General features: G+C 41.0%; 1 protein-coding gene across 1 annotated transcript in view; it reads right to left on the bottom strand.

Annotated features, from left to right (window-relative positions):
• F5 (coagulation factor V) overlaps positions 1-12,309 on the bottom strand; it is a 113,100-nt gene extending 100,791 nt beyond the window's left edge. The window contains exon 1 of the mRNA XM_049881262.1: positions 11,863-12,309. Within this exon, the coding sequence (XP_049737219.1) occupies positions 11,863-12,020 (158 nt within the window). The 5' untranslated portion in view covers positions 12,021-12,309. The remainder of the gene's footprint in view (positions 1-11,862) is intronic.
• Between the last annotated feature and the right edge of the window lie 7,056 nt (positions 12,310-19,365).

The raw sequence follows: 19,365 nt of genomic DNA, 5'->3' as shown, positions 1-19,365 counted from the left end.
CAGCAAAACCAGGAAACCCGCATAAGACAGCACTGTAGCTGACCCACAGAGCAAGAGAACTGAGTGCCTCCTAGTGGAAGTTTACTGGTGGAGAGGGTGTTCCAGGCACTTATCAGTGGAGGTAAAGAGGTTTAGAACACTTGCCCCAGCAGGGCAGACACGGGCAGTGAGGCCCAAGGGGCCAAGAGGCCAAGAAATCGGTAAGCAGAAGCTGAAGAGACGAGGAACACAGGAAACAGAGTTACCTCAGTCTCAAAGGACAGGGCTACAACCTCTGGGGTCTCGAAGGGTGGAGTCACCACTCAGATGGACTAGGAGAATGGGGACCTCCTACAACCAAGAAAGTAGTGCCAGAGCACAGCATGTCCTTTGCACCCGGGGTCCTTGCACTGACAAGCTCCTAGACCAGGGGAAGATTGATAAGGACCTTCCTCCAGAGCCAATAGAGAAATCCTTCCCCTGGAGCCAGCACCCTGAATTCAGACTTCTAGCTTGTTAGAATGTGAGAGAATAAACTTCCGTTTGTCAAAGCCATCTACTTGTGGTATTTCTGTTATAGCAGCACTAGATAAATGAGACAGATATCAACCACATTTGCCATGATTTTATATAGCACGGTGGATAAGAACATAGCTTGTCAGCAACTTCTCTGGCCATAAGGCCATAAACGTAGAAGTCAATAACAGAAAAAGCAGGGAAAAGAAATCAAACACTTGGAAACGGAACAATATCCTGCTCGAAAACGACTGGGTTATAGAAGACATCAAGGATGGAATTAAGAAATTCACAGAATACAATGAGAATGAAAACACTTCCTATCAGAACCACTAGGACACAGCGAAAGCAGTGCTCAGAGGCCAATTTACACCAATAAATGCATACATACAAAAAGAAGGAAGGACCAAAATCAAAGAATTATTTCTACAACTTGAACAAATAGAGAGCAACAAAAGAAACCTTTGGGCACCAGAATAAAGCAAATAATAAAAATTAGAGTAGAATTAAATGAAACAGAAAACAGAAAAACAACTCAAAGAGTTAACAAGACCAAAAGCTGATTCTTCGAAAAGATTAACAAAATCGATAAACCACTGGCCAGATTGACAAAAGAAAAACAGGAGACAAAGCAAATAATCTGAATAAGAAATGAGATGGGCGATATCACAACAGTCCCAACTGAAATTAAAAGAATCATAACAGAGTACTATGAAAAGTTGTACTCTAACAAATTTGAAAACCTAGAGGAAATGGTCAAATCTCCAGAAACGCACTATCTACCTAAACTAACACAGAGACAGAACAACTAAATAAACCTATAACAAAAGAAGAGATTGAAAAAGTAATCAAAAAACTCCCAAAGAAGAAAAGCCCTGGCTCTGACGCACTGGAGAATTCTAGCAAACTTTCCGAGAAGAGTTAACACCACTACTACTAAGGTATTTCAGAGCATAGAAAAGGATGGAATACTCACAAACTCATTCTATGAAGCCAGCATAACCCTGATACCAAAACCAAGTAAAGACTCCACAAAAAAAGAAAATTACAGGCCAATATCCCTCATGAACTTAAATGCAAAAATCCTCAACAAAATTCTAGCCAATAGAATTCAACAACATATCAAAAAAATAATTCACCAGGACCAAGTGGGATTCATACCAGGTATGCAGGGATGGTTCAACATTAGAAAAACAATTAATATAATCCATCATATGAATAAAACAAAAGACAAGAATCACATGATTTTATCAATTTATGCAGAAAAGGCATTTGGCAAAGTCCAACACTGATTCATGACAAAAACTCATCAAAATAGGAATAGAAGAAAAATTCCTAAACATTATAAAGGGCATTTATACAAAGCCAACAGCCAACATCATCCTAAATGGAGAGAGACTGAAATCATTCCCATTGAGAACAGGAACCAGACAAGGATGCCCTTTATCACCACTCTTATTCAACGTTCTGCTGGAAGTCCTAGCCAGAGCTATAAGACTAGATAAAGAAATAAAGGGCTTCCAAATTGCCACAGCAGAAGTAAAAGTATCTCTGTTAGCAGATGACATGATCTTATACACAGAAAACCCTAAGGAATCCTTAAGAAAACTACTGAAACTAATAGAAGAGTTCAGCAGAGTTTCAAGGTTCAAGATAAACATACATAAATCAGTTGGATTCCTCTACATCAACAAAGAGAGCGACGAAGAGGAAATCACCATATCAATACCATTTACAGTAACCCCCAAGAAGATAAAGTACTTTGGAATAAATCTAACCAGAGATGTAAAAGACCTATACACAGAAAACTATAAGACACTACTGCAAGAAACCAAAAGAGACCTTCATAAGTGGAAAAACATACCTTGCTCATGGATAGGAAGACTCAACATTGTAAAAGTGTCTATTCTGCCCAAAGCAATCTATAGATACAATGCAATCCTGATCCAAATAACAGCGTCACTTTTTAATGAGATGGAGAAACCAATCACCAACTTTATATGAAAGGGAAAGAGGCCCCAGATAAGTAAAGCATTACTGAAAAAGGAGAAGAAAGTGAGAGGCCTCACACTACCTGGCTTCAGAACATATTATACCACCATAGTAGTCAAAACAGCCTGGTACTGGTACAACAACAGAAACATAGACCAATGGAACAGGATTGAGAATCCAGACATAAATCCATCCACATATGAGCAGCTGATATTTGACAAAGGCGCAAAGTCAGTTAAATGGGGAAAAGGCAGTCTGTTTAACAAATGGTGCTGGCATAACTGGATACCCATCTGCAAAAAATGAAACAAGACCCATACCTCCCACCATGCACAAAAAAGAGCTCAAAATAGATCAAAAACCTAAATATAAAATCTGAAATGATAAAGTTCATGGAAGAAAAAATAGGAACAATGCTAGTAGCCCTAAAAGATGGCATAAACAGTATACAAAACATTACTAGAACTGCAAAAAACAGCAAAAGAGAAATTAGATAACTGGGGGCTCCTAAAAGTCAAACACCTATGCTCATCCAAAGACTTCACCAAAATAGTAAAAAGATTACCTACAGATTGGGAAAAGTTTTTAGCCATGACACCTCCGATCAGTGGCTGATCTCTAAAATCTACATGTTACTACAAAAACTCAACTACAAAAAGACAAATAACCAATTAAAAAATGGGCAAAGGATATGAACAGACACTTCACTAAAGAAGACATTCAGATAGCTAAGCGATACATGAGGAAATGTTCACGATCATTAGCCACTAGAGAAATGCAAATCAAAACTACAATGAGATTCCACCTCACTCCAACAAGGCTGGCATTAATCCAAAAAACACAGAATAATACATGTTGGAGAGGTTGTGGAGAGACTGGAACACTCATACAGTGCTGGTGGGAATGTAAAATGGTACAACCACTGTGAAAATCGATTGGCGCTTCCTTAAAAAGCTAGAAATAGAGCTACCATACAATGCAGCAATCCCTCTCCTTGGAATATATCCTAGAGAAGTAAGAGCCTTTACGTGAACAGATATATACACACCCATGTTCACTGCAGCACTGTTTACAATAGCAAAAAGATGGAAGCAACCAAGATGCCCATTAACAGATGAATGGATAAATAAATTATGGTATATTCACACAATGGAATACTACGCATCGATAAAGAACAATGATGACACATTTCATAACATGGAGGAACCTGGAAGGCATTATGCCGAGTGAAATTAGTCAGCTGCAAAAGGACAAATATTGTATGAGACCACTATTATAAGAACTCAAGAAATAGCTTAAACAGAGAAGAAAATATTCTTTAATGGTTACAAGGGGGGCAGGGAGAGAGGGAGGGAGAGGGGATCCACTAATTAGATAGTAGACAAGAACTAATTTAGGTGAAGGGATGGACAACACACAATACAGGAGAGGTCAGCACAACTGGACTAAACCAAAAGCAAAGAAGTTTCCTGAATAAACTGAAGGCTTCGAAGGCCAGAGTAGCAGGGGCGGGGGTTTAAGGACCATGGTTTCAGGGGACATCTAGGTCAATTGGCATAATAAAAACTATTAAGAAAACATTCTGCATCCCATTTTGGAGAGTGGTGTCTGGGGTCTTAAATGCTAGCAAGCAGCCGTCTAAGATGCAACAATTGGTCTCAACCCACCTGGAACAAAGGAGAATGAAGAACTCCCAAAGACACAAGGTAAGTATGAGGCCAAGAGTCAGAACAGGCCACATAAATCAAAGACTACATCAGTCTGAGACCAAAAGAACTAGATGGTGCCCAGCTATAACTAATGACTGCCATGACAGGAAGCACAGCAGAGAATCCCTAAAGGAGCAGGAGAATAGCGGAATGCAGACCCCAAATTCTCATAAAAAGACCAGACTTAATGGTCTGACTGAGACCAGAGGAACCCCGGAGGTCATCGTCCCCAGACCTTCTGTTAGCCCAAGACAGGAACCATTCCCAAAGTCAACTCTTCAGACAGGGAAAGGACTGGACTACAGGACAGAAAATGATACTGGTGAGGAGTGTGCTTCTTGGACCAAGTAGACACATGAGACGATGTGGGCAGCTCCTGTTTGGAGGGGAGATGAGACGGCAGAGCGGGATAGGAGCTGGCTGAATGGACACAGAAACACACGGTGGAGAGAAGGAGTGTGCTGTCTCAGCGGGAGAGCAACTAGGAGTATACAGCAAGGTGACGTGATTAGGAAACTTTCACTTAAAGCACAATAAAAATTAAAAAAAAAAAAAGATTATACCACATTTGACCATCACTGCTGTGCTAAATTTATATGAATGGAGTGAAAGATTTTTTTTTTATAACTATGAAGACATCTCCAATCTATCATCTTGAAGATATTTAAAAGGGGAGAAATAACTTATGTTCATAAATCATCTAAATGTTTTATTCTCATATCATATTTTTATTCTGTAATCAGTAAAAAAAAAATAAACCCTTTATTAAAAAAATAATAATAATAACTTTTAGATTCAGAGTGTCTGGGTCTGAATCCTGTCTCCACCCCTTATTTATTTATTTATTTTTAATATTTTATTGTGCTTTAGGTGAAAGTTTACACAGCAAGTTAGTTTTCCGTTCAATAATTCATACACAAATTGTTCCGTGACATTTGTTGTGATATAGAGACCCTAAAATTATATGAGGTCTTGACCAAAGTAAGAGAAGCTAAAGCAGGGTTCAGGTCTAGAATCCATGTTATGTGAGAATTTGTTTAAAGTTATAGTTAGTGCTAGAATCCATTTTCTGTGATCATTTGTTAAAAGTTTTAGTTAATCATTATGAAAGTTCCAGGAAGAAATGAGAGTAGGAGCTCAAACTCATTGTTTCATTGTTTCTCCTACCCGGGGGAGAAATGTTCCATGAAGCGTACTTTATCTTAACCAGCAAAGAGGCTACGCTATAGGGGAGTGATGCTCTTACAAAGAAACATATTGCAGTTTCCTTGTGACTGACCTGGGAACCCACTGTAAGTCACTACGCCAAGAACAGATGTTGCCAGGTCATTTCCAAGGAAACTTCCCTATAGTAACTGTCTTAGTCACCTACTGCTGCTATAACAGAAATACCCCAAGTGGAAGGCTTTAACAAAGAGAAGTTTCTTTTCTCACAGTCTAGTAGGCTAGCAGTCCAAATTCAGGGTGTCAGCTCCAGGGGTCTCTCTCTCTCTCGGCTCTAGAGGAAGGTCCTTCGCCATGCAGGAACCCTGGGTCCAAAGGACAGGCTCTGCTCCCAGTACTTCTTTCTTGGTGGTATGAGGTCCGCACTCTCCACTTGCTTCCCTTTCGTTTTATCTCTTGTAAGATAAAAGCTGGTACAGGCCACACTCCAGGGAAACTCCCTTTACATTGGATCAGGGATGTGACCTTAGTAAGGCTGTTACAGTGCCATCCCAATCCTCTTCAATATAAAATTACAATCACAAAATGGAGGATAACCACACAATACTGGGAATCATGGCCTAAACAAGTTGACACATATTTTGGGGGGACACAATAAAATCCAATACTGAATGGTATCTAGCCCACAAAGACGCTTTAAAGAAATCACGTGTTTTCATATGTTATGTTTCCCACCTTTGACAATGATGTATTAACGAATAACAGAATTTTTTTTTTAACTTCACTTCCTTCTATAACAGTATATTAGAGATTCCCTGAGTGTGACTCAGGGGTTTCTCTAAGTCTCTGGTGCCCAGTACATGCCAGCAGGTCCCTCATTCCAATGATTGTCTTTGTCTTGGCTTAATAAAAATCCCTTTTGATTAAATTTGAGTCTGGGGTCTTTTTTCTCTATGACAGTCGCAATCCCTGCAATGTGTCAGCACTCTCCCCATTTCCACCCTGGGCTCCCCATTTCCATTCACCCAGTTTTCCTGCCCCTCCCCGTTTTCTCATCTTTGCTTTTGGGCAAATGTTGCCCTTTCAGTCTTCTGTAGCTGACCGTCCTGTGGAGCACATTCCTCATGGGTGTTACTGTTTATTTTATAGGCCAGTCTATTATTTGGCTGAAGGGTGGCCTCTGGGAGGTAGCTTCAGTTCCAAGTTGGAAGTCCATCCCTTATGTTTTTTTTTTTTTAAATTGAACTTTAGATGAAGGTTTACAGAACAAACTAGTTTCTCATCAAACAGTACACACATTGTTGTATGACATTGGTTAACTACCCCACAACATGTCAACACTCTCCCTTCTCAACCCTGGGTTCCCTATTACCAGCTGTCCTGTTTCCTCCTACCTTCCAGTCCCTGCCCCAGAGCTGGTACACCCCTTTAGTCTTGTTTTTTTCCATGGGCCTGTTCAGTCTTTGCCTGAAGAGTGAACCTCAGGAGTGGCCTCATTACTGAGCTGAAAGGGTGTCCAGGGTCATACTCTTGGGGTTTCTCCAGTCTGTGTCAGGCCAGCAAGTATGGTCTTTCTTTTTGAGATAGAATTTTGTTCTACATTTTTCTCCAGCTCTGTCTGGAACCCTCTGTTGTGTTCCCTGTCACAGCAGTCAGTGGTGGTAACCGGGCACCATCTAGTTGTACTGGACTCAGCCTAGTAGAGGCTGTGATAGATGTGGTCCGTTAGTCCTTTGGACTGATCTTTCCCTTGTATCTTTAGTTTTTTTCGTCCTTCCTTACTCCCGAACAAGGGAGACCAGTGGAGTATCCTAGATGGCCACTCACAGTCTTTTAGGACCCCAGATGCTACTCACCAAAGTAGAACATAGAACATATTCTTTATAAACTCTGTTAAGCCAATTGAGCTAGATGTTCCCTGAGATCATGGTTCCGACAGCCCTCAGCCCAGCAATTCAGTCCCTCAGGGAGTTTGGATGTGTCTGTGGAGCTACCATGGGCTTGCCTTGTACAGTCTGTACTGGCTTTCCCCAGTATTGTGTACTGTCTTACCCTTCACCAAAATTACCGTTTACCTACTGTTTTTTCCATCCCGACCCCTCTCCTCCCTCGTAAGCATCAAATATTGTTTCTTTTTGCATGTGAACCTTTTCATGAGTTTCTACAGTAGTGGTCTCACATAATATTTGTCCTTTTGTGACTGTGAAGTCCATCCCATATTACCTGTATAAGTTTGAAACGTTTACTTAATCTATTTTTGCCTCAGTTTCTGCAACTATGAAATGGGAATAATAATAATAAAACCTCCCTTACAAAACTGTCGTGAGTATTAAATAACTTGATACAGAAAAAGGGCTTAATGACACATTGCAACTATGCAATAAGTGGTAGCTATTAAAGCATAATAGAAGTTGATTGTAGCCTTCAGGTTTCCCAGTGAGTAGAAAAACCACAGCTGTAATAATGCTCACAATTTTTAATATGTGGGGACAGAACTATGCTAACATTTCAGGCGCAGAGTTAAAGAGGCATGAGTCAAGGGTATGTCTGCAGTGGCAACAATTGGAGGTAGTGCACTGGCAGTCACTGGAAGCATTCAAAGTGGACAACCGCTTGGTAGGGGTATTGGCGTTGAGGGTGTGGGGAGAAGTGGGAGGTTAAAACGAGGAAGCTAAAAAGGAGTTATTTGAGCCCAAGAATACTAGGAGTCTATATGTCAGCCTGGGTCCCAATGTGGAAGTCCACATTAAGTAATTGTTTTAGTATAATGGAAAAGTAATTCCCCTTCCCCCATCCCCTCACCAAATCTTTAAATACAGCAATATAGACACAGTATAAAAGCTTTACTATGAAAAATCATTCTTTTATGTGAAGTAATTTCAATAGAGGTATGTTTCCTAACATGTTTCATTGTACTTATTTGTATACACACACAAAAAAACCTAGTGCCGTCGAGTTGATTCCGACTCATAGCGACCCTATAGGACAGAGTAGAACTGTCCCATAGTTTCCAAGGAGCGCCTGGCAGATTCAAACTGCCAACCCCTTTGGTTAGCAGCTGTAGCACTTAACCACTATGCCATGTATACATTATATAAGAAAAAAAAACCCAGTGTATTATACACATATGTATATATTAGTTATCTCCAAGTGGATGGCTTTAACAAACAGGAATTTATTCTCTCACAGTTTAGAAGGCTAAGAGTCTGAATTCAGGGCACCAGCTCCTGGGGAAGGATTTTTCTGTCTCTCATCTCTAGGGGAAGGTCCTTGTCATCAATCTTCCCCTGGTCTAGGAGCTTCTCAATGCAGGGACCCTGGGCCCAAAGCATGCACTCTGCTCCCGGCATTTCTTTCTGGATGGCATGAGGCGCCTCTCCTCTCTGCTTGATTCTCTTTTTTATATCTCAAAAGAAATCGAGTCAAGATACAACCTAATCCTGTAGACTGAGTCCTGCTTCATTAACATAACTGCCTCTAATTCTGCCTCATTAACATCACAGGGGTTACAATTTACAACACATAGGATAATCACATCAGATCACAAAATGGCGAGCAACGACACAATACTGGGAATCATGGCCTAGCCAAGTTAAGACACATTTTTGGGGGACACAATTCAATTCATAACTATACATATATGTGTGTGTGTATATATATAAAACCCATTGCTATCAAGTTGATTCCAACTCATAGTGACCCTATAGGACAGAGTAGAACTGCCCCCATAGGGTTTCCAAAGAGCAGTTAGTGGATTTGAACTGCCAACCTTTTGGTTAGCAGTCAATCTCTTAACGGACAGATTTTCCAATAGGAATTTAATTGTTCAAATCAATGTATATATGCACATATATATATATATATATTTTTATATATATATACACATTAATTTGGACAATTAAATTCCTACTGGAAAATCTGAATAGAAAGATAAAGATATGAATTTAAAAAAAAACATGCATGATGAATTTTCTATTTACAAGGACTATTAAGATGATTTTTTTTATAATAACAAAAACATATAAAGGTAGAACCCTAGAATGGAAAAAACATATAGATATACATAAAAATATTTGTCAGTATCTGTTACCACATACATGTTAGTATTGAACAAGCTTCCTCAAGGATTATCCAAAATGTTCACCTCAGACCTAGAACATGTAAGTTATAATAAATATATTTCACCTCTTAAAGACATTGACCTGCTAATAACTAGATGAATTAAATGTGTAAATCTCTGCCTTCTGCAAAAATACAATGTGGTAAGAACTATCTATATGGGATCAAATTGACAACAGCAACGTGTAAGGTTAGCCGGGAACTATAGGGGGCAGTGAGTTGATGTTGATGGGGAAGGAACAACTCAGAAAAGGAGGGTGAGAAGGCTGCACAACTCAAAGAATGTGATCAATCTCACTGAATTGTACCTGTAAAAACTGTTTAATTGGTGTATGTTTTGCTGTGTAGATTCTCAAAAACAACAACAACAAAAACCACTGTGCCAAAGGACTGGGTCTCTGTTGATTTCCTCCAGTGTCATTCAGCTCTACCAAACCCAAATCAAATCTGCTGCCATCGAGGCAGTTTCAACTAGCAACCCTATAGGACACAGCAGAACTGCCCCATAGAGTTTCCAAGGAGCGTCTGGTGGATTCAAACTGCCAACCTTTCGGTTAGCACTTTCAGTTTAGGGGCAGGATAATTTACAACAAGCTCTTAGTTTAAAGAGCCAGAATTTCAGGTTAAATTTTCTACGTGAGAGTACTAGAGACACTGAAATGATTTGAGGTTTAACGAAATTGACTGTTGGTCTGAGTTTTCTTTCTATGGTCTCGACTCAGTAATTGATGCTGGAGGGATGACTCTTGCCAGTATTCTGGAAATTCAGCCACAGACTGAGGGTACAGGATGACCAGTCGTGGTTTTTTATGAACTCACCACGTGAATCAGGCCTTTGCCCTATGTGGTTCTGCCTCCAATATTTTCCTTGCTATTTTCAGTATTAATTTACCGAAGGGAGGACAAACTCCTCAGCATAAGCACAGCGTGACACAGGAAAGCCAACAATCAAGGTTGTTTTCTACCCATGAGCAGGAAAGCTTAGTGTTAGAAAGACTGCTCTTTTCTTTGGGGTTTTAGCTAATGGCAGTTCTCTAGGGGTGACCTAGATTATCACCTTGAAATGCAAAACATATAATGAAATATTTTAAAAGGGGGCTTCTTATTATACCAAGATCAAAGCAGAAGAACCTAGTTACAGTGGGATTATTAGTGTCAATGGTGTGCACTAAAGGCCTCTGAGAACGCTGCACTGATCCTTGGCAGATAACACTGGTTTCCTAATAGAGAAAGAGGAACACGTCTTTCTCAATAGTTTAAGCTGTGGCGTTAAGTTAAAAAAAAAAAATGAATCACACTAGGAAGTTAACCATTAAAACAAAAATATAACTAACTGGGAATATTGAGTAGACCCTACGATTTGGTTAATTTGTGGGAAGTCTTGTTTTTAACTTTTCAATCAGAAAGACTATTTGCAACTCAAATACAGGGTTTCACGTGATTTAAACCTCCTTGTAGTTACACATGCCTTTTGATAACAAAAGAGCCAAGTAGACCATATCCCAGGGAGTGACTAAAAGAGAAGGAAAAATGAAAAGTCATAGTTCACAGCAAGGATAAGTCAAATATGAAGCAGAAAAAACGAACAACAACAACAAAAAAAAACCAAGATAAAAGAAAAATCGTTGCACTTCCCTGGAGTGAAGATGTTTTAAAAGTTATTTATAACAAAGTAACAAAATTATGGCAATGGTTATTAAACAATCTGCTTATAATAAAGGACGAGGCGTACATCTTTAATTTTAGAAGATGACGATACGTGGACAATGGGATAAATAACAGGGAACTAGAAATTCCGTAAAAATCTTTCCTTGTTGTTGTTAGTTGGTGTCTAGTGGATTCCAACTGGCGGCAGCCCTGTGTGTGCAGAGTAGAACTGCTCCATAGGATTTTCAAGGCTACGACCTTTCTGAAGAAGATCGCCAGGTCTGTCTTCCGAGGAGCTTCTCGGTGGGTTCGAACTGCCAACCTTTTGGCTTGTAGTCAAGCACTTAATTGTTTGCGCCACCCGGGTATTCCCTCATAAAAACCTATAATTCTAAAAACCTGGAAGGAGTTTGCAGGAAGGGTAATTGAGGAAGCTAGTGGCTTTTGAATCCATACATTAAAACAAGGAAGCTTACAAAACTGTTATTTGCGACACACTCTTGAAAACAGCATCTAACCAACCAAATTGAATCTTTTCTACATCCTCGGAAGGATGAACTGTAACACTGAAGGTAAAATTAGCTTCCACCAAGTTTATTTGACTCATTATACTCTCCTATTAATTGTATTTTCTTGCTTGAAGTTAAAAAAAAAAAAAAAAAAGCCAAGAAGTTGAAAAGAGAACGCTGTCTGAAGGGATTATTCTGGCCACCCAACACCACACCACACCTGTTACCTTGGGCCTGGGGGCGGAGGGCGGTAGTTCCAATTGATGACCTGAGCAGCTACGTAGAATTGCCTTAGCTGCGCTGCCTGGGCCTCGGGGCCCCCCCAGCCGGCCCAGCTTGTGCCCAGGACCACCAGGACCCAGAAGCGCCGGCAGGCTGCGAGCATGGCTCCTTCCCCGCTCCTGCCCGGAGCGCGCGGACCTGGGCCGGCCTGGCCTGCGCGCCTGAGGCCTCCACTGCCGGGAGCGCAGGAGGCTGGGTGCCGCGACCGCCCCGCCGCGGCTCCTCCAGGCGCCGCCGCTTTGCGGTCCCTTCTCCTGGGGCGGTTCCGGGGAGGGGTTGGCTAGGTTAGGGAGCACAGCCAGATGAGTGACTGCGTGACTACAGGGGCTCCCGCACCCTGCTGTGCCCAGGGATTCCTGAGCTGCGCTCTCAGTTGGGTTCCTCCACTTCCACCAGCGAGCACCACTGGAACAGCAGCACTCTCCGCCCACTACAAAACCTGCCTGGGTCAAGGTTCACGCCTAACGCACCGTCTGCAATTCCCAGAGCAAGGGGACCCAACACACTCAACCAGATCACTCTCCTGGCCTGAGGAAAAGTTCCTTTCCTGGGCACAGAAGCCTGTATGTTCAGGGGGTCAGGAAGCAAGGGGGAAGCCGATGAAGAGGCCTACTCCTACCTCAAGACTTCTACCCGTTCTGTGAGGGTCACTGAAGTCTCCACTTCCACGCAGCCGACCTGGATCTCCTTCGCGGCCAGTGCATCTCAGGCACAGCCACCACCTGTCTGTCGGTGGAGGCTTGCATGTTGCTATGATGCTGAACAGGCTTGGGCGGAGCTTCCAGACTAAGACAGACGAAGAAGAAAGGCCTGGTGAGCTACTTCTGAAAATTAGGCAATGAAAACCCTATAGATCAATGGCAGATAACCACAACAAGCCATCATGTAGACACCAGTGCACCAACCTGTCTTGATAAGGACCAGTTTTCCCCCAAGAGGCAGCAAAACAGAGTGTATTAAAAAGAGCTTGGTTAAGAAAATCAGTAGACCAGACTTCAGTCCCACTTACTAACTGTATTGTCTTGGGCAATTACTCAACCTCTCTGGAGGTGATTTTTTTTTTTTTTTAATTGTACTTAAGATGAAGGTTTACAGAATAAACTAGTTTCTCATTAAACAGTTAGTACGCATATTGTTTTACGGCCTTGGTTACCAACCCCATGACATGTCAACACTCTCTCGTCAACCTTGGGCTCCCCATTGCCAGCGTACCTGTTCCCTCCTGCCTCCTAGTCCCTGGCCTAGGGCTGATGTACCGTTTTAGTCTTGTTTTGTTTTATAGGCCTGTCTAGTCTTTGGCTGAATGGTGAGCTTCAGGAGCGAATTCATTACAGAGCTGAAAGTGTGTCCTGGGGCCATACTCTCAGGGTTTCACCAGTCTCTGTCAGGCCAGCAAGGCTGGTCTTTTTTTTTTTTTTTTTTTTAATTTTATTGTGCTTTAAGTGAAAGTTTACAGATCAAGTCAGTCTCTCATGCAAAAACTGATAGACACCTTGCTGTATACTCCTAATGGCTCTCCCCTCAATGAGACAGCACACTCCTTCCCTCCATATTCTATTTTCATGTCCATTCGGAGAGCTTCTGACCCCCTCTGCCCTCTCATCTCCCCTCCAGACAGGAGATGCCAACATAGTCTCCTGTGTCTACTTGATCCAAGAAGCTCATTCTTCATCAGTATCATTTTCTATCCCATACTCCAGTCCAATCCCTATCTGAAGAGTTTGCTTTGGGAATGGTTCCTGTCCTGGGCTAACAGAAAGTCTGGGTTCCATGACCTCCGAGGTCCTTCTAGTCTCAGACCATTAAGTCTGGTCTTTTTAAGAGAATTTGGGGTCTGCATCCCACTGCTCTCCTGCTCCCTCAGGGATTCTTTGTTGTGTTCCCTGTCAGGGCAGTCATCGGTTGTAGCCAGGCACCATCTAGTTCTTCTGGTCTCAGGATGATGTAGTCTCTGGTTCGTGTGGCCCTTTCTGTCTCTTGGGCTCATAATTACCTTGTGTCTTTGGTTCTTCATTCTCCTTTGCTCCAGGCAGATTGAGACCAATTGATGCGTCTTAGATGGCTGCTTACTAGGGTTTAAGATCTCAGACGCCACTCTCCAAAGTGGGATGCAGCATGTTTTCTTAATAGATTTTATTATGCCAATTGACTTAGATGTCCCCTGAAACCATGGTCCCTAAACCCCTGCCCCTGCTACGCTGGCCTTTGAAGCATTCAGTTTAGGTCAGGAAGCTTCTTTGCTGTTGGTTTAGTCCAGTTGTGCTGACCTCCCCTGCATTATGTGTTGTCTTTCCCTTCACCTAAAATAGTTCTTGTCTAAAAAAATTTTTTTTTTTTATCTAATTAGTGAAAACCCTTCTCCCTCCCTCCATCCCTCCCTCCCTCTCCCTTCTCATAACCATCAAAGAATATTTTCTTCTCTGTTTAAGCTATTCTCCAGTTCTTATAATAGTGGTCTCATGCAATATTTGTCCTTTTGCAACTGACTAATTTCACTCAGCATAATGCCTTCCAGATTCCTCCATGTTATGAAATGCTTCACGGATTCATTATTGTTCTTTATCGATGTGCAGTATTCTGTTGTGTGAATATACCATGCTTTATTTATCCATTCATCCATTGATGGGCACCTTGGTTGCTTCCATCTTTTTGCTATTGTAAACAGTGCTGCAACGAACATGTGTGTGCATATATCTGTTCATGAAAAGGCTCTTATTTCCCTAGGTTTTTTTTGGTATATTCCCGGGAGTGGGTTTGCTGGATCGTATGGTAGCTCTATTTCTAGCTTTTTAAGGAAGCGTCAAATCAATTTCCAAAGTGGCTGTACCATTTTACATTCCCACCAGCAGTGTTTAAGTGTTCCAGTCTCTCCGCAACCTCTCCAACATTTATTATTTTGTGTTTTTTGGATTAATGCCAGCCTTGTTGGAGTGAGATGGAATCTCATTGTAGTTTGATTTGCATTTCTCTAATGGCTAATGATCGTGAACATTTCCTCATGTATCTGTTAGCTACCTGAATGTCTTCTTTAGTGAAGTGTCTGTTCATAGCTTTTGCCCGTTTTTTAATTGGGTTGTCTTTATGTAGTTGAGTTTTTGCAGCATCATGTAGATTTTAGAGATCAGATACTGATCGGAAATGTCATAGCTAAAAACTTTTCCCAGTCTGTGGGTAATCTTTTTACTCTTTTGGTGAAGTCTTTGGATGAGCATAGGTGTTTGATTTTTAGGAGCTCTCATTCATCTAGTTTTTCTTCGGCATTGTTAGTAATGTTTTGTATACTATTTATGCCATGTATTAGGGCTCCTAGCATTGTCTCTATTTTTATTTCCATGATCTTTATCGTTTTAGATTTTATATTTAGGTCTTTGATCCTTTTTGAGTTCTTTTTTGTGCATGGTGTGAGGTATGAGTCTTGTTTCATTTTTTTGCAGATGGGTATCCAGTTATGCCAGCATCATTTGTTAAAAAGACTGCCTTTTCCCCATTTAACTGACTTTGGGCCTTTGTCAAATATCAGCTGCTCATATGTGGATTGATTTATGTTTTGATTCTCAGTTCTTTTCCATTGGTCTATGTATCTGTTGTAGTACCAGTACCAGGCTGTTTTGACTACCGTGGCTGTATAATAAGTTCTAAAATCAGGTAGAGTGAGGCCTCCCACTTTCTTCTTCTTTTTCAGTAATGCTTTACTTATCCAGGGCCTCTTTCCCTTGCATATGAAGTTGGTGATTTGTTCTCCATCTCATTAAAAAATGTCTTTGGAATTTGGATAGTAGTTGCATTGTATCTATAGATGGCTTTTGGTAGAATACACATTTTTACAATCTTAAGTCTTCCTATCCATGAGCAAGATATGTTTTTCATTTATGTAGCTCTCTTTCTTTTTCTTGCAGTAGTGACTTATAGTTTTCTTTGTATAAGTCTTTTACATCTCTGGGAAGATTTATTCCTAAGTATTTTATCTTCTTGGGGGCTACTGTAAATGGTATTGATTTGGTGATTTCCTCTTCGATGTTCTTTTTGTTGGTGTAGAGGAATCCAACTGACTTTTGTATGTTTATCTTGTATCCTGATCCTCTTCTGAACTCTTCTATTAGTTTCAAAAGTTTTCTTGAGGATTCTTTAGGGTTTTCTGTGTATAAGATCATGTCATCTACAAATAGAGATACTTTTACTTCTTCCTTACCAATCTGGATGCCCTTTGTTTCTTTATCTAGCCTAATTGCTCTGGCTGGGACCTCCAGCACAATGTTGAAAAAAAGTGGTGATAAAGGGCGTCATTGTCTGGTTCCTGATCTCAGGGGGAATGCTTTCAGACTCTCTCCTTTTAGGATGATGTTGGCTATTGACTTTGTATAAATGCCCTTTGTTATGTTGAGGAATTTCCCTTCTATTCCTATTTTGCTGAAAGTTTTTAATCATGAATGGGTGTTGGACTTTGTCAAATGCCTTTTCTGCATCAGTGGATAAAATCATGTGGTTCTTGTCTTTTGTTTTATTTACATGATGAATTACATTAATTGTTTTTCTAATGTTGAACCATCCCTGCATACCTGGTATGAATCCCACTTGGTCATGATGATTTATTTTTTTGGCATGTTGTTGAATTCTATTGGCTAGAATTTTGTTGAGGATATTTGCATTTAAGTTCATGGGGAATATAGGTCTGTAATTTTCTTTTTTTTGGTGTCTTTACCTGGTTTTGGTGTCAGGGATATGGTGGCTTCACAGAATGAGTTTGGGAGTATTCCGTCCTTTTCTCTGCTCTGAAATACCTTTAGTAGTAGTGGTGTTAAGTCTTCTCTGAAAGTTTAGTAGAACTCTGCAGTGAAGTCTTCCAGGCCAGGGCTCTTTTTTTATATATAATAATTTTTATTGAGCTTTAAGTAAACATTTACAAATCACGTCAGTCTGTCACATATAAGCTTATATACACCTTACTCCTTACTCCTTACTCCCACTTACTCTCCCCCAATGAGTCAGCCCTTCTAGTCTCTCCTTTCGTGAAAATTTTGCCAGTTTCTAACCCCCTCTACCCTCCCATCTCCTCTCCAGACAGGAGATGCCAACACAGTCTCAAGTGTCCACCTGATACAAGTAGCTCACTCTTCATCATCATCTCTCTCCTACCCATTGTCCAGTCCCTTCCATGTCTGATGAGTTGTCTTTGGGAATGGTTCCTGTCCTGGGCCAACAGAAGGTTTGGGGACCATGACTGCCGGGATTCCTCTAGTCTCAGTCAGACCTTTAAGTCTGGTCTTTTTTTTTTTATTAACTTTTATTGAGCTTCAAGCGAACGTTTACGAATCAAGTCAAACTGTCACATATAAGTTTATATACACCTTACTCCGTACTCCCCCTTGCTGTCCCCCTAATGAGTCAGCCCTTCCAGTCTCTCCTTTCGTGACAAATTTGCCAGCTTCCAACTCTCTCTATCCTCCCATCCCCCCTCCAGACAGGAGATGCCAACACAGTCTCAAGTGTCCACCTGATACAAATAGCTCACTCTTCATCAGCATCTCTCTCCTACCCTCTGCTCAGTCCCTTTCATGTCTGATGAGTTGTCTTCGGGAATGGTTCCTGTCCTGGGTCAACAGAAGGTTTGGGGACCATGACCGCTGGGATTCCTCTAGTCTCAGTCAGACCATTAAGTCTGGTCTTTTTATGAGAATTTGAGGTGTGCATCCCACTGATCTCCTGCTCCCTCAGGGGTTCTTTGTTGTGCTCCCTGTCAGGGCAGTCATCGATTGTGGCCGCGCACCATCTAGTTCTTCTGGTCTCAGGATGATGTAAGTCTCTAGTTCATGTGGCCCTTTCTGTCTCTTGGGCTCATAGTTGTCGTGTGACCTTGGTGTTCTTCATTCTCCTTTGCTCCAGGTGGGTTGAGACCAATTGATGCATCTTAGATGGCCACTTGTTAGCATTTAAGACCCCAGACGCCACATTTCAAAGTGGGATGCAGAATGTTTTCATAATAGAATTATTTTGCCAATTGACTTAGAAGTCCCCTTAAGCCATAGTCACCAAACCCCCGCCCTTGCTCTGCTGACCTTTGAAGCATTCATTTTATCCCGGAAACTTCTTTGCTTTTGGTCCACTCCAGTTGAGCTGACCTTCCGTGTATTAAGTATTGTCCTTCTCTTCACCTAAAGTAGTTCTTATCTACTAACTAATCAGTAAATAACCCTCTCCCACCCTCTCTCCCTCCCCCGCCTCGTAACCACAAAAGTATGTGTTCTTCTCAGTTTATAGTATTTCTCAAGATCTTATAATAGTGGTCTTATACAATATTTGTCCTTTTACCTCTGACTAATTTCCCTCAGCATAATGCCTTCCAGGTTCCTCCATGTTATGAAATGTTTCACCGATTCGTCACTGTTCTTTATCGATGAGTAGTATTCCATTGTGTGAATATACCACAATTTATTTACCCATTCATCTGTTGATGGACACCTTGGTTGCTTCCAGCTTTTTGCTATTGTAAACAGAGCTGCAATAAACATGGGTGTGCATATATCTGTTCGTGTGAAGGCTCTTATTTCTCTAGGGTATATTCCGAGGAGTGGGATTTCTGGGTTGTATGGTAGTTCTATTTCTAACTTTTTAAGAAAACGCCAGATAGATTTCCAAAGTGGTTGTACCATTTTACATTCCCACCAGCAGTGTATAAGAGTTCCAGTCTCTCCGCAGCCTCTCCAACATTTATTATTTTGTGTTTTTTGGATTAATGGCAGCCTTGTTGGAGTGAGATGGAATCTCATCGTAGTTTTGATTTGCATTTCTCTAATGGCTAATGATCGAGAGCATTTTCTCATGTATCTGTTAGCTGCCTGAATATCTTCTTTAGTGAAGTGTGTGTTCACATCCTTTGCCCACTTCTTGATTGGGTTGTTTGTCTTTTTGTGGTTGAGTTTTGACAGAATCCTATGGATTTTAGAGATCAGGCGTTGGTCGGAAATGTCATAGCTGAAAATTCTTTCCCAGTCTGTAGGTGGTCTTTTTACTCTTTTGGTGAAGTCTTTAGATGAGCATAGGTGTTTGATTTTTAGGAGCTCCCAGTTATCTCGTTTCTCTTCGTCATTTTTGGTAATGTTTTGTATTCTGTTTATGCCTTGTATTAGGGCTCCTAACGTTGTCCCTATTTTTTCTTCCATGATCTTTATCATTTTAGTCTTTATGTTTAGGTCTTTGATCCACTTGGAGTTAGTTTTTGTGCATGGTGTGAGGTTTGGGTCCTGTTTCATATTTTTGCAAATGGATATCCAGTTATGCCAGCACCATTTGTTAAAAAGACTATCTTTTCCCAATTAACTGACACTGGGCGTTTGTCAAATATCAGCTGCTCATATATGGATAGATTTCTATCTGGGTTCTCAATTCTGTTCCATTGGTCTATGTGTCTGTTGTTGTACCAGTACCAGGCTGTTTTGAGTACTGTGGCTGTA

Source organism: Elephas maximus, chromosome 3 (assembly GCF_024166365.1).
Source record: "Elephas maximus indicus isolate mEleMax1 chromosome 3, mEleMax1 primary haplotype, whole genome shotgun sequence".
In the NCBI taxonomy this organism is placed as follows: domain Eukaryota; kingdom Metazoa; phylum Chordata; class Mammalia; order Proboscidea; family Elephantidae; genus Elephas; species Elephas maximus.
Note: the sequence above shows the minus strand (reverse complement) of the source record. Positions and strands in the feature narration are given on the sequence as shown.